At 33.1% G+C, this 16,603-nt stretch overlaps 1 protein-coding gene across 2 annotated transcripts; it reads right to left on the bottom strand.

Annotated features, from left to right (window-relative positions):
* Positions 1–4,478: 4,478 nt before the first annotated feature.
* LOC131157070 (aldehyde dehydrogenase family 2 member C4-like) lies at positions 4,479–8,778 on the bottom strand. 2 transcript variants are annotated; one of them, XM_058110937.1, is made up of 10 exons: positions 8,610–8,736; positions 8,491–8,573; positions 7,413–7,555; positions 6,791–7,174; positions 6,595–6,684; positions 6,316–6,489; positions 6,040–6,177; positions 5,464–5,601; positions 5,300–5,361; positions 4,479–5,069 (listed from the first exon to the last, which is right to left on the bottom strand). In XM_058110937.1, exons 2-10 carry the CDS (start codon positions 8,555–8,557, stop codon positions 4,796–4,798), a joined length of 1,470 nt encoding a protein of 489 aa, XP_057966920.1. In that variant the 5' UTR covers positions 8,558–8,573; positions 8,610–8,736; the 3' UTR covers positions 4,479–4,795. The 2 variants fall into 2 exon arrangements, with proteins under 2 accessions (XP_057966920.1, XP_057966919.1); XM_058110936.1 differs by having other exon boundaries at positions 8,491–8,778.
* Between the last annotated feature and the right edge of the window lie 7,825 nt (positions 8,779–16,603).

Raw genomic sequence — 16,603 nt, 5'->3', positions numbered from 1 at the left:
CAGTCGATCAAATGGTCAAAAGTCAACATTGACTTCGCTCGGTCGACCATTCCAGTTTGAACACACTGCCATTGGTTGACCGAACCAACACATGTCTAACACCCAACTACTTGGTCGACCGAACCGTGTAGTTCATTTTGTCCACAGTCGACCGAACCCAGAGGAATGGTCAACCGAACCTTGCTTTGGTCGATTGAACCTCGAAGGGTTCAAAATCGCCCTAATGTGGTCGACCGAACTTGTAGGTGAAATTATCCACGGTTGACCGAACTCAATGATATGGTCGATCAAAACTTTAATATGGTCGACTGAACCTTTCGGGTTGGAAATTTTTTAAAGGCTAAAATGTCATTAATTTTTCAATTAAACTTTTCCAGAATATCGAGTGTGTCCCCAACGGTCATAATTTTCGGAAAGCCTATAAATACCCCCCATAACTGTAGTGATCCAGAGAATTTATAATATTTAAATAATAAAAAGGAAGGGAGAAAAAGAAATTAAAAAGGGACGCACAGCAGCGTTCGTCGGCGACGCGGTATATTAGACTCGTGGATGAGGGTGCAATTCGTCAACGAGAAGATACCGAGAGAGGATTTTTGAAAGTCTAAAATTCGTTGACGAGGGTTCAGGTTCGTCGACGAGATGACGTGGCTCGTCGATGAAGGCCGCAATATAAATAGTTCTAAACGTTATTTTTCAGCTCATTTGTGCGCAGAACTCACTCTCTCTCTCTCTCATCCCTCAGTTTCTCCTCCTTCTCTTTAAGTTTTTGGGCTGGATTGCCGCTAGTTCAATGATCTGAAGCCACCACGATGCTTCTGGGAAAGTTCACTGCAAATCTGCCGGAGCGGATCGTCGGTGGGGCTGAGTTGGAAACCATCCCAAATCCATAGTAAGACTTTCTACTCAATATTTGCCTATTTGACAGTTGTAGAAAGCGTAGTACACGTAGTAATACTGAACTTTAGTTCTTGGAAATGTCGTTTTCAGGGTGTTAAACGGGGAACACTGTGAGTGCAGAGCTGTTTGTTTTAATTGCTTTTCAGAACCCAGGTAAGGGGATAAATTAAGCTAATATTTTATGAAAAATATGTATATTATTATAACATTTGACTTTAGAAAAATAAATATATTTATATATGTGTTATATTTGGGAAATACTATTGAAAATGATGGTATGTTAAATATATGAAAAACCTGTCTCGTGTGGCATGAGTAGAAATTATAAAGAAATAATGTTTTCTAAGAAGGTGATAAGATATGGATTTTTATAATGAAAAATCGGCATACATGCCAAGATTTTTATATGTTTTGTCAGCGTACAGGCAGAGTTATGTATATGATTTGCCGGCATATGGGCTGTGCTATGTATATGACTTGCTGGCGTACGTCCCGTGCTATGCATATGATTTTTCGGCGTGGCCGAGTTATGGATATGATTTGCCAGCGTACGGGTTGAGCTATGTATATGATTTTTTGACGTACGGGCCGAGCTATAGATGTGATTTGCTAGCGTACGGGCAAAGCTATGGATATGATTTGCCAGCGTATAGGTCGAGTTATGGTAAAATGTGAAATATCGGTGTACAGACCGATGATTTTCATGATATACATATATATGAAAAATGATATGAATGATTTGATATTTAATGGTATGAAATATCCATGTATCACGGTTTCAGTATATTCTATATGTTATCAGAACCTAGTTGGTTTGGTTTAGGCTAGTTCTTGCACGGTACCGATGCTATGTGTTCATGATTCATCATGATATTTGTGTTAACACCGTTGTACGGAGTGGTGTGAGATTTGATGGTCGATGTGGTTTTAAGAAGTGTGAGCGCCCCTGGTGTACGGACCAGGTCTGGCAGACCCATTGGACTTACAGACTGTACTCTTAACTTGGCAGTGGTTGGCCAACCATTGTCAGGTCCCACCTTCGAGCCACACAACCCAATCATGTGGGGGTAATACATGACAATAGCCACCTAACCTATTAGGAATGTTTTTATATTATTATTATATGAGATGAACTATGCTATGAGAATACAGTATGTTCTATCATATTGTGATTATACATGTTTTTCCCAAAAATATATATACATTTTTACTAGTTATGTTCATGATTATATATATATATATCACGGAAATGCTTATGTAGCCACACACTAGTGTTAGTTTATTTCTCTTACTGAGAGGTGTCTCGCCCCAAAATTTTATAAACATTTCAGAAGCTCCTGATAGGAGAGTGGGTAAAACACCGCTGATTTAGTACTGTGATCTGCCCTCTCTGAAGGGTAAGTTTTGGTAGGGACGATTGGATTTTTGTGGAAAATGTCCCTAGGTCTTTGTTTTGGGATGTATATACTTAAATACAGTGGATATAGTAACTCTGGTATTGAGATGGATGGTATTGTGTATGATATTATGAGATGCTTATGATTTTATGTTTCCAGCTGCTTAGGCTTCCGCATTGTGTTACTGTTATATCCCTGATGCCCACTGGTCCAGGTAGATTATGACCTGCTGAGTTTTGTGATATTGGTTTTATTATATATAAAAAATTTATGTGAAATTAAGCAGGTCGTTACAATAACTCAGATTAGCAACTTTGATTAACTTCAAATTCTCTCTAAACCCTTTGTTAATCAAAGTTCCCCCAAACTTGTTTTTATTGATAAAATCATTTCTTTGGAGCATATTTTTATCAAATCTCTTCTACTCTCTTTCCATTTATTTATTTCAAAATTTATTTTGAAGGAGAACATATTTATTTTGGGCATTTACATTACTCTCATTTGTATCTTCATTTATTAAAAACATTTTTGAGAGTAGCCTTAATATTTCTTCTGGTTATTTTTCTTGATAAACATTTTTGTTAGAAATTATTTATTACACAAATATTTTTCTTGAACTTAAACTCCAGATACTCAAAATACTTTTATTTGCAAAAATATTTGTTGGAGAACATAATAATCATTTTATATCCATATATTTTGTTTGTGCAAATATTATTTGATAAACACCCTTTCTTTACTGAGCATAACTTATATCATTAGAGAGTGCATTTTGAGCTTAAACGTGTACATTTTTGTTTATTTATTTAGAAGCATTTCATATGTACAAAAAATGTTTTTATTGTACCGGTTGAGTTTAACCTAGAATTGAACTGGGGAGTCTCAGCCCCGTAAGTGAGACTAATTCGGTTTAGCCCAGAAATTGAACTGGGGAGTCTCAGCCCGTAAGTGAGACAAGTTAGACTCAACCTTATAATTGAGCTGAGGTTTACCTCGTCCCGTAAGGACAGGTTGTAACGACTTCCGCTCCACTCGTTTAAGTGAGTAGATTTAGTGGAATTCTTGGGGAGTATGCCCAAAGCGGGGACGTAGGCTTCTTTGGCCGAATTGAACATCGATAACAAATATTGTGTCACTCTCTTTATCTCATTTAATTACCATACTTTAACTTCCGCACCTGTATGCTTGTTTATTCATAGTTCTAATTATTTGCATGCACACCTTTATTTAAATGAGATATGTTGCATGTGTATGTTCACACTTATAACTTATACATTTTACATACACGACCATAATTAAAATGAGATATGATATGTGGTGAAACGTTTAAATTAGTTGAAAAGTTTTAAAAATCAATTCACCCCCTTTTTGGGATCATACCAATTCCAACTCTTCTTTCCTTTCTTTTTACTCATTATTATAAATAGAAATAAATATATAGAAAATAATTTCAAAAGTAGTATGAAAAAGTAAATGGAACATTTTTTATAAAAGAAAACATGAAAGTTTTCAAAAATGACCAAAATGCCCTTAGATTTCAAATTTTGTTTGAAAAAAAATCTAGAAATTCCTAATAATTCCTTAAAAATTTTATAAAAAACCATGCAAATATTTTTAGTCAATTTTTATTCATCTTATTTTTGCATTGGACTCCATATTCCTAAACGGATTTCCAAAAGGATATGGAGGAATTTAATATTAAAAAAGTAAATAACATGAATAACTAAAGGTCATTTGATTCAAATTGGGATAATGTTAAATTAATTAAGAATCGTCCATAGGATGGGTGTGTAACGGGTGCTCGTATCTTCCTCTTACATGACCATACTCCTGAACCAGACTTTAATAATGTAGATTATGACTATTGGTTCTTTCACGCATAGGTTTAGGGTAAAGTTCAATCAATTGGTAGTAATTATGTGATCTAACCACACCAACAGAAATAATAGGTTAGTGGAAACTCTATCAAACTAGACAAAAAATAAAATCAAAACCCTTGCCATCCCCTCCCGAGGTCCGCACATCGCGACAATCATGTTACCGTAGGTGTTGTTGTAACCAATTTTAGAACTACGTACTTTGAGTCTTATATGCTAAAAAACAACATTATTTCAAAAAAAAAATATCACATAAAAGTTTGAAATCATCAAAATAACATGAAAAATGTGAAGTAACTACAAATAAAGCAAGAAAAAAAAAACTTCTTATTTTATCAAAAAGTACAAACACAACATTCACTAAATTAGGAAATGTTTCAGAAAACGTTAGGATTTGTTTTCCACAATCCACATGTTGTGCAAATTAATGCATAGGAGAAACTCCTGAATCGTGCAATGCAGTAACTAACTATGAATAATATGGAAACACAATTACACAGATAATAAGGAAAGCAAATAAACAATGAGACAAAAATTAACATGGTTCAACAGAATGCCTACGTCCACGAGAGTAAGCGGCATCTGAAATTTACTATCTATCACCACAATTGCTTGTATAATTCACAGCCAAGGGGATCTATAAATGGGAGTGACAACAGACTTGACTTGGAGATACTTGTAAAGGCCATCCAACCCACAATCTCTTCCAAACCCACTCATCTTATATCCTCCATATGGACAATCCATGTCAAGAGCAAAATAACAATTGATCCAAATCATGCCTGCCTTAATTGATCTTGACACGGTGTTTGCTATATTCAAGTCCTTCGTTATGATCCCCGCCACCAAACCATATCTGCTATTGTTTGCTCTTGCAATTGCCTCATCCACAGTCCTGAATTGATTTCCAAGGTTAGAAATAGTTCTTGCTTTGTTTTTTTTAATTATATTTTTGTCCACCTCAAATGCAATTCAAAATGCAAACTAATTCAAATATTATTAAATATTAACTAAAATAAAATATTAATGAATGTGAAATTAAAAAGAATGGAGAATTAACTAAAGAAATTAATTGAGGCAAATGTTCTCTTGGATTTAATTTAATATATAATTTTCACAACTTACTTGAATTTCATGAGTGACATGACAGGTCCAAATATTTCATCCTTAGCAATTAACATATCGTCCTGTTGAAAATTGAATAATTATACAAGAGAAATAAAAAAATAAGTCACACACACACACATGCATACAATTAAGTTCCAAGCCATTGTGCAGAGAAAAAATACCTTGACATCTACAAAAATTGTTGGTTCAATATAGTATCCCTTGTTGTGGGTAGGCTTTCCCCCAATTAGGAGGGTGGCTCCTTCTCTCTTGCCATGCTCAATATATGAAAGAATTTTGTCAAATTGCTTCTTGTTTACCTATACACCCAATGACATATTTCACATTTAGAGAAAGAGGGAGAGAGTGCTTGTATTATATGTCAATAAAAAGAATTTTAATATACTTTAGGCATCATTTGGATATCAATTTTCTAAAGAATTGCTATATTAGGTACTATATACATAAATCCCATCTTGAACACAGAATTCCAACCATGTTATATGTCTCGGACTATGACACAAAACTATGTGACACGACATCAGTTGGTGTAGGTGTGTGAAACCCACACATCTGCATTCACTGTTATCATGTCATGTGAATCCGTATTAACATAGATACACAGATGTAAGACATAATATTTTTCAAATTTCTTCCTACCATGGTACAAAAAAGATGTTTGTATTCATAATATTCATAATTAAAATTGATGGAAAATTAAAATGAATTGAAATGGTAATATACAAAATTAAAGTAACCTGAGGCCCTTGGGAAACATTGGGATCAAAAGGGTCTCCAACCACCCAAGCCTTTGCCTTCTCCACCAGCCTGTTCACAAATTCATCGTATATCCCTTCTTGCACAAACACGCGAGATCCTGCCACACAGATCTCTCCCTACATTACAGACACCACCAAAAAAAAAAAAGCAGAGTTAATCCACACAAATTACTTAATGACAATAGATAAATAAATATTCATTTATTATATTTATATTTCAATATTAATTAATTAATTAATGGATCGTGCATGCACCTTGTTAAATAGGGAGCCGAGGAGAGCAAGGTCAGCAGCTTTGTCGATATCAGCATCGTCGAAAATGAGAAGAGGGGACTTCCCTCCCAGCTCTAATGATACTGGTTTTAGATTGCTGCTTGCTGCTGCGGCCATTACCAGACGTCCAACCTCCGTCGACCCCGTAAAACTTACCTATACATTTATATGTTTCAATTTTATGATTCATTCAATTAGGATTTTATAGAAGATGGGGAGGCTTAAGAATTGAAAGTGGGATGGATGGAGTAGAGAGATTACTTTGTCGATGTCCATATGAGAGCTAATGGCAGCGCCTGCCGTCGGTCCAAACCCGGGTACAAAATTGATCACTCCGTCTGGAATGCCAGCCTGATTAATTATTCAACCATATAATTAATATTAAAGTTAAAATTGGTCAAGTCAAATACAATTCACCAAATATATATATAGTCAAATTAATTGGAATAATAATTACCAGCTTGGAAAGATGAGCATAGAAGAGAGCGGTGAGAGGAGTCTGCTCAGCGGGCTTGACGACCATGGTGCAGCCGGCGGCCAGAGCAGGGGCAAGCTTGGTGAAGAGCATGAGGGAGGGGAAGTTCCAGGGGACGATGAGTCCCACCACGCCAACGGGCTCCATCAGGGTGTACCCCTGGTACTCGCCGGACATCTTCAGTGTGTCTCCGTGGATTTTATCTGCAGCGCCGGCGTAGTAACGCAGACTCTTGACTGCAGAGGGGATGTCGACACCGATGGCTAAACCGAAGATCTTCCCGGTGTCAAGACATTCCAAGGTGGCTATCTCTTGAATGTTCTCTTCAATTAAGTCTGCCAATTTTAACATTATCCTTCCTCTCTCCTGATCCATTCATCCATCACCAATTCGATTCAAATTTTTGGAAGCAGTTAGGAATATGCATGACACAAAAGAAAAAAAAAAAAAAAAAAACCACCATGATGTGTAAAGTTTATAAATTTGAATGATTTGAGAAAATCAAAGTGAGGAAGAAGATCGAAAAGGAAAAGAACACATGAACACACATAAACAAATTATAAATGAAGTAAAATACTGTGTGCTTAAAGTAATCTAAACTTACATAACCGCAGAGGCGAGGCCATGGGCCGTTGTCAAAAGCTTCACGTGCAGCTTTTACGGCCAAATCTATGTCTTCTTTATCTCCTTCTGCTATGTTTGCTATCACTTCCTCCGTTCTTGGATCAATTGTCTCAAATGTCCTCCCTTTAAAATTTGTGGGTAACCAAATTAATGATAAAAAATTAAAACAAATATATATATATATATATATATATATATATATGCTTTAATTAAAGATGCCATGATTGGTATATTATCTTCCAAAAATATTATTTTATATAAAAAAATTTATTAAAAGTAAAAAAATTTATTTAATGAATAATTTAATAAACATAAATGACACTCATAATTTTTTTTAGTACTATAAAAAACAAACAAACTATTGGAGTCGTGTAAGATTTAAATAAGATGTATTGAAATTTGTCCAAATCGGCCCAAGCCTAAATCCCTGCTTCCCAAAGTAATGTAAATTTATCATGTAATCTAGAGATGTTACAATAAATTAACTATCAGATGCATGATTAAAAAATAATTATCCATACTTCTCATTGCCTCATTTAGGAGTATCGAATACAATTCCTAAAGTGTACAAATTTAGATAAAACACAATATAAAAATTATATTAATGCTTAGGAGCTTTAGTTTTAAATCTTAAATTTGAATTTTAATCGTAGAAAAATTTAATTTAAATCACAAAATCTGGGAACCCAAAGTTACATTGCCTTAATTTTGATATACATACTCTAATAATAATGCGGATTATTAGAGTATGAATTTTGAACTTAGATTTGAATTTGAGTGGGTTTAAATAAATTTTAAAATAATTTTATATTATTAAATTCAAATTTAAGGATTTTTCATATAGTAGAGGGTGGTGGTCCCTACTCATACTGCCAAAAAGCTCTTGATATACCGTTGGCAGTTGGCAGGCTTATACCATTAAGCTCACGAGCAGCAGAATCTTAATCTGAGCTTGAGCCTACCTTGGCACCCCAGATAAACTACCTACCTCGTCAGTCCAATGCCCTAAGCTCGAATCTATGCTCAAAACAGACAGAAGAAAAAATTTCAGTACAGACCTGAAATAGGAGGGACGAATTGACCATTGATGAACAGCTGGGTGAACTTGATCTCCGGCAACTCCATCTTCTTCGCAGTCTCTGAGCTTCCATTGCCACGTTCACTACTCCCCATCTCTCTCTCTCTCTCTCTCTCTCAGATACAAGGAAGAAGTATAATATAAAGAACCCGGGGGGGGAGCAAAGCAAAAGGTACAACTTGGCTTAATTTAGATGAAGTGAGCAGCGGTCGCTCTCCCCCTATATATATACTCCAGAGAGGGAGAGGGAGAGGGAGAGGGAGAGGGAGAGCTAACCAAAGTTTTCTATATATCATTTTAATATTTTTTGAAAGGGGGGCGGGGAGCGGGGAAGGTGTACTCCCGGGTAGGGCTAGAGATTCCCGCCCGCCTCCACATTTGACCAATTATTAAGAAAATCCCACGTTTATTATTATTATTATTATTATTATTATTATTATATTTTAATTACTATTATACCACTTTGGATACTATTTCGAGATAAAAACCGTTCATCCATTGATTCGCCCTTACGAATTCATCGGTGTAATGCCTCAAAAGAGAATCGAACCCGTGACCTTCAGATCACCAAAGTCATAAGTCGCTTTTACTATTTGAGTTAGCTTGGCCGGACAAATCCCAGATTTATTATTAGCAACAATGTTTCACCATAAACCATTAATTACTTTAATATAAATCTATTATTTACGATATATAGTTGTATGGTTCAATTATATACTATTAAAAAATTATATTTTTAATATATTCAAAAACTAATCAAAGTTTAAATACAAAGTCTCTCATTGTCCGTGTGTCTGCTTCTTTAATTATACATTTACTAAAAAGAGTTCTTCTTTGATATTAATGAATGTAGGATCAATTTACCATATGTCTAACATTAAAGAAACAAACACACGAACACGCGGAGGAAGAGATCTTCTGTATAATTTCTTCATGTACAAGAGTTGAGTATAATTATGTTAATAAGATTTAAGTTAAAGTTTCGATGAAATGTCTCTTAATTGATATCCTAATAGTTAAAGATTAAAAAAATTTCGTGGGAGACTTTATATTTAAACTTTAATAATGATAAAAATAAATATAAAATAGATCAAAGTTGAGTTATTTCATCTTTTATAGCAACATCCATCTTATAAATCCTTTCAAAACAAAAAATAGTATGCTTCGGATGAGAAATGAGATCTAAACTCATTTTTTTTCTTCTTTTTTTTTTCTTAAATTTTTATTTATCTCGTATATTAGAAGTGGATTGATCCAATTAGGTCACTTTACTACCTCTAAATCTAATTAATCATTGTAATATACAAATTCATTCTATTATTTGCAATCTTAACTCTGATCAAGGAGCTATTCTAATAAATTAAGTCTATATCATGAAGACGTTATTATATTTGACTGAGATATCAAATTTAAATTTCTATAAATAAAGAGAATATATATATATATATATATATATATGATAGTATATTAAATTTTATACATATTTATACAAATTCAAACTTAAAGTTCTAATTTCATATTTTCAAACACAACTGGCCAATTACTTTTTTTTAAATAGCTTTATATAATAATAATAATAATAATAATAATAATAATAGATAAGCAAGGTCGAGGAGAATAGATTTTGAACCAGCCGACTTGGCTAGGTGCCGTATTTTGGAAACTAGGAAGAGCATCATTTCTTTGATTTTTTGACCAATCTGTTTTAGCTTCTACTAGTCCAAAGACTTTTTATATATATATATATATATATATATATATATATATATATATATATATATATAATATTTGGAATCAAAGGTTGCTGACATCATCCATTTTGAATTCAAATCATGACATACTAACATCCAAATTCAATTCACACTAGAAAAAAAAAAAAAAAAAACCACCGCAGCTAAATCATCAATCCTTGGTGGCTAAAAAGCATGGAGAAGAATGAAATGAAAAATGAGAGGAAAAATGGAAAGTGATTTTATTTTACCATTAAATGCTTTTGTGTTTGGATACATATATTTTGGGTATTAAATTTGACTTTCTATGAATTAGTATATATTGAATTATGCCTTATATTTAAAAACGTTATCCACTTATGTTGGTTTAAGATAGCTTTCGAATCTTATTTTGATGATAACAAATAAAATGTTAATTTAACAAGTTGTTGTTTAAGTGATGACATTTCAGGAAATCTTATATAATAAAATTCAAATGAATCAAAAAAATGATAGGTCAAGATCACAAGTACCATAAAGTCATATTTCATCAACAAAGTGATCAGAAGAAAGCTCAAAAGGATCAGGATGTTCAAAACATGTGGAAGCTTAAAGAATATTGAAGCTTAACTCTAAGAGGATTCAAAACAAAGAAATATATGAAGCCTTCGAGCTTAGAGAGTTTTTAAGTCTTTAGGATGACTTATGTAAGTACTTCATTATAAATATCATTTTGAAATGCTTTGAAACTCAATAGGGGTTGATATATACTTAGAGATCTTATTGCAGATATAATCATTTATTAATAAGGAATGGGAGACCAAATGACTCTTGGTTTTGAAAATTAATTATGGCCACCATTCCAAAAGTTATGGATAATGTTAAAATTTTGGTGAGAGGTGGGAACTCTTCTTTTTGGTTCGATAGGTGGCTGTCTTCAGGCCCCTTAGTGAGCACTGAGGATATTTTGAACATGAAACTGTGTATCAAAGATTGTTGGCTAAATAATAATTGGAACTCTGATTTAGTACGGGAATTGGTTAGTGATGATAAAACAAGATAAATTTTACATCAGGTGCCGGTGAGTAAAAGTGGGCAGGATATTTTTGTCTGGACGCCTGCTCCAGATGGTAATTTTTCTACAAAAATGGCTTGGGAGGCAGTAAGAAGTAGAAGTGATAATTTTTTTGTGGAATGATTGGATTTGGCATTCTTTATTACCCAGAAGAATCTCCATGTGTTTATGGAGAGTCTGGTTTAGATGCTTGGCTGTAGATGATAGAATTCAGACCAAAGGAATATCAATGGCTTTGGCTTGTGATTGCTGCGTTCAGAGATGTCAGGAAGACATTGATCATATTCTTTTTTTAGGTGAGGTGGCTTCAGAGGTTTGGCGTCGGGCTAGTGTGGCGTTGGGGATTCCTTTCCAACGATCTCTTCCCTGGAAAAATAAAATAGCAAATTGGTTCCACTATGCAAAAAAATTGTCTATTAAAGGTATTTTAATCGGGCTGATTCCATGTTTGATTACGTGGTGCCTCTGGAATCGAAGATGTAAAGCGAGAATGGAAAGAGTTTGTCAAAGTGCAGATCAAATGTGGAGAAGTGTTTGATTCTGGGTTAGTTTTATTGCTAAGAGCACCAATTCTTTCCAAAAAATGAAAAAGTCGGACATTAAAATTTTGAATGAGTTTCAAATTAAGCATGAGGGAGTTTGCGACAGGCTTGGGACAAGTATTTCGTGGGTTAAACCTCCAGTACGGTGGATAAAACTTAATTGTGATGGGAGTTGTAGGGACAATCTGGGTACTTCAGGAGATGGAGGAATTATTCGAGATTGCCATGACCTAAAAGCGGTTTTTTCAAATTATTTTGGTAATGGTACGAATAATAGTGCAGAATTAAAAGCAATTAGGGAAGGAATCCGTTTGTGTAAACGTTTGCATTATGTTAAAGTGATTATTGAAAATGACTCGCGAATTGTAGTTGATTGGCTTCAGAAAGGTAGATGTACTTTGTGGTATCTTTGAGAATTTTGGGAGGAGCTTGTGGTAGAGTTAGAAGGAGTGAATGTCATGGTGATGCATCAATATAGGGAAGGCAATAGTGCGACTGATTTTCTTGCTAAAGAAGGAGAAATAAGAAACAATATAATCTACGAAAAACAACGTCTTCTACCACGTTATCTGAAAGGTATCCTTATGATGGATAGGTGGGGTCTTGTTTCTGTTCGTCGTTAATCCAAAAATGAGGGTATATTAATAAATAAATGGAGGTGTCGCCCTCTTTTAGTAAAAAAAAAAAAAATCCTGGAAAAAGTTTTTTAAAAGTAACAAAGCAAGATTGTAGCAACCTGTCTATTTTACCATATATATATATATATATATATATATATTTATTTTATTTGTTAGTTATGTTTAGTTTTGTTGTCCTAGTTTGGTTGGTTGTTGGTATTAGTTTTTTTGTACTCTCCCTTTTATTTTATCTTGTAACCATGGTATTCCTCCGCCAAAAGTAAGGGTATATTAATAAATAAATGGAGGTGTCGCCCTCTTTTTAAAAAAAATAAATAATAAATAAATTATATATATATATTCATAACAACATACATAATAACTCTGATATCCTGCTAAACTGGTATAATCATGATCAACCCAAACCCATGGGTACCGAGGATATACCTATCATACATCTCTGATACCTAAGCAGCAGAAAACATAAACTACATATATGTCATACAACAACGGGCACAATACTAGAATTCTACTGAACTTGTCATATATATACGTATACAAACATCCACAAAAGGAGCAAAAAGTACCCTAGGGTCATAATCCCAAAAATCAATCTGACCCTAACTTAACTACTTACCCTTCAAACAGGGTAGTTTGGTCAACCTCTACTGTAACGAAGCTCTATCCGCTCTTTTATCTGGATTTTCTAAAATGTTTGTAATGTTGGGGGTGAGACACCTCTCAGTAAGGGAGATAAACTAATATCAGTGTGTGACAACATGAGTATTATCATGCTTAAACATGAACTATACATAACACGTATATAACTGATAAAACTGGCTGTATAAATTCTGAGTAAACATGAATCATCATATCATAATAAATAACGTACTAATTCTATAATCATGTAAACATCTTTTATAATTGTACAATACTGAAAATAATACCTACGATGGATAGTAGTTGATGTCATGTCTTATCCCCCCCCCCCCCCACATGACAAGGTTGTGCAGCCCATAGGCAAGACCTAGCAATGGCTGGCTGACTATGCTAAGTCAAACATATGTCTGTAAGTACGATGGACTTATCCCACCTGGTCCGGATTGTCAAGGAGACACCTACACTACACTGAAGCCACATCGTCAGTCATCTCCACGCTTTATCTGAGATGTGTGGTAGTACTAACATAAACTTATACTTGAACTTGATCTTATCATATAGCTACGATACCGTACTCTGAAATCTAGATAAAGTCATGCGGGTTCTGATAACATATAGTACATTTCATATTACTGATACATAGTTGTTTCATAATTCAAAGTAACATATGACATGATAATATTTTCCTGATTTCTGACATAACATGCATAATTACGGCATCTGTGCCGGCCATATCATAACATATAAATCATGGCATCTGCCCCAGTCATATCATAACTTATAAATCGCGGCATCTGCGCTGGCCATATCATAACATACTAAACATAAAATTTCAATATATTTATGCTTAGTATTCTATTAAAAAATATATTTTAATATATTCAAAAACTATTAGGATATATATATAAGAGAGGTTTTAATATACTATTTTTAGAAGTCTTAACAAAATCGATCGATCTCTGTCTTTTTTATCATATTTTTTTATTAAAAAAATAAACATTTTTTAATGAAAAAAATTACCATACGATTAATCTAGTGATAAGTAAAAAGCTAGCACCGTGGAATGGGTAAAAACATAATTAACTCGTGATTAATTAAATGCCAACGTTGATTTGCAAATCATGGTGTTGACGACATCCATGTAAAATGCTCACGGTTTACTAGTTCAAACATACCTTTCTGCAAACTTATTTTATATATTATTAATAATTATATATAATATATATTATTTATTATTTTTATGTTAATTAAACAAGTTATATATTAAAATTTTATGCTCAGTATACTATTAAAAAATATATTTTAATATATTCAAAAACTAATCAAAGTTTAAATACAAAATCTCTCATTGTCCGTGTGTCTGTTTCTTTAACTATACATTTACTAAAAATGGGTTCCTCTTTGATATTAATGAATGTAGGATCAATTTACCACATGTCTAACATTAAGGAAACAAATACACGAACACGTGCAGGGGGAGATCTTCTGTATAATTTATTCATGTACAAGAGTTGAGTATAATTATGTTAATAAGATTTAAGTTAATGTTTCGATGAGATGTCTCTTAATTGATATCCTAATAGTTAAAGATTAAAAAATTTTCATGCAATGGGAGACTTTATATTTAAGCTTTAATAATGGTAAAAATAAATATAAAATAGATCAAAGTTGAGTTATTTCATCTTTTATAGCAACATCCATCTTATAAATCCTTTCAAAACAAAAAATAGTTTGCTTCGGACGAGAAATGAGATCTAAACTCATTTTTTTTCTTCTTTTTTATTCTTAAATTTTTATTTATCTCGTGTATTAGAAGTGGATTGATCCAATTAGGCCACCTTACTGCCTCTAAATCTAATTAATCATTGTAATATACAAATTCATTCTATTATTTGGAGTCTTAACTCTGATCAAGGAGCTATTCTAATAAATTAAGTCTATATTATGAAGACGTTATTATATTTGACTAATATATCAAATTTAAATTTCTATAAATAAAGAGAATATATATATATATATATATATATATGATAGTATATTAAATTTTATACATATTTATACAAATTCAAACTTAAAGTTATAATTTCATATTTTCAAACACAACCAGCCAATTACTTTTTTTTTAAATAGCTTTATATGATAATAATAATAACAATAATGATAGTAGTAGTAATAGTAGTAGATAAGCATGGTCAAGGGGGGAATAGATTATGAACCAGCCGACTAGAGCAGGTGCCGTATTTTGGAAACTAGGAAGAGCTTAGTTTTAGAATATTTGGAATCAAAGTTTGCAGCTGATGTCAAATCTTATCAACACATCATCCAACTTTGAATTCAAATCTTGGGATACTAACATCCAAATTCAATTCACACTAGAAAAAAAAAAAGAAACCATCGCAGCTAAATCATCAATCCTTGGTGGCTAAAAAGCATGGAGAAGAATGAAATGAAAAATGAGAGGAAAAATGGAAAGTGATTTTATTTTACCATTAAATGCTTTTGTGTTTCGATGCATATATTTTGGGTATTAAATTTGACTTTCTATGAATTAGTATTGAATTATGCCTTATATTTAAAAACGTTATCCACTTATGTTGGTCTAAGATAGCTTTCGAATCTTATTTTGATGATAACAAATAAAATGTTAATTTAACAAGCTGTTGTTTAAGTGATGACATTTCAGGAAATCTTATATAATAAAATTCAAATGAATCAAAGAAATGATAGGTCAAGATCACAAGTACCATAAAGTCATATTTCATCAACAAAGTGATCAGAAGAAAGCTCAAAAGGATCAGGATGTTCAAAACATGTGGAAGCTTAAAGAATATTGAAGCTTAAATCTAAGAGGATTCAAAATAAAGAAATATATGAAGCCTTCAAGCTTAGAGAGTTTTTAAATCTTTAGGATGACTTATGTAAGTACTTCATTATAAATATCATTTTGAAATGCTTTGAAACTCAATAGGGGTTGATATATACTTAGAGATCTTATTGCAGAAATAACCATTTATTAAAAAGGAATGGGAGACCAAATGACTCTCGGTTTTGGAAATTAATTATGGTCACCATTCCAAAAGTTATGGATAATGTTAAAATTTTGGTGAGAGGTGGGAACTCTTCTTTTTGGTTCGACAGGTGGCTGTCTTCAGACCCGTTAGTGAGCACTAAGGATATTTTGAACATGAAACTGTGTATCAAGGATTGTTGGCTAAATAATAATTGGAACTCTGATTTAGTACGGGAATTGGTTAGTGCTGATAAAACAAGGGAAATTTTACATCAGGTGCCGGCGAGTAAAAGTGGGCAGGTTATTTTTGTCTGGAAGCCTGCTCCGGATGGTAATTTTTCCACAAAAATGGCTTGGGAGGCAGTAAGAAGTAGAAGTGATAATTTTTTTGTGGAATGATTGGTTTTGGCATTCTTTATTACCCAGAAGAATCTCAATGTGTTCATGAAGAGTCTGGTTTAGATGCTTGGCTGTAGATGA

The sequence above is a fragment of the Malania oleifera genome, chromosome 6 (assembly GCF_029873635.1).
Source record: "Malania oleifera isolate guangnan ecotype guangnan chromosome 6, ASM2987363v1, whole genome shotgun sequence".
In the NCBI taxonomy this organism is placed as follows: domain Eukaryota; kingdom Viridiplantae; phylum Streptophyta; class Magnoliopsida; order Santalales; family Ximeniaceae; genus Malania; species Malania oleifera.
Note: the sequence above shows the minus strand (reverse complement) of the source record. Positions and strands in the feature narration are given on the sequence as shown.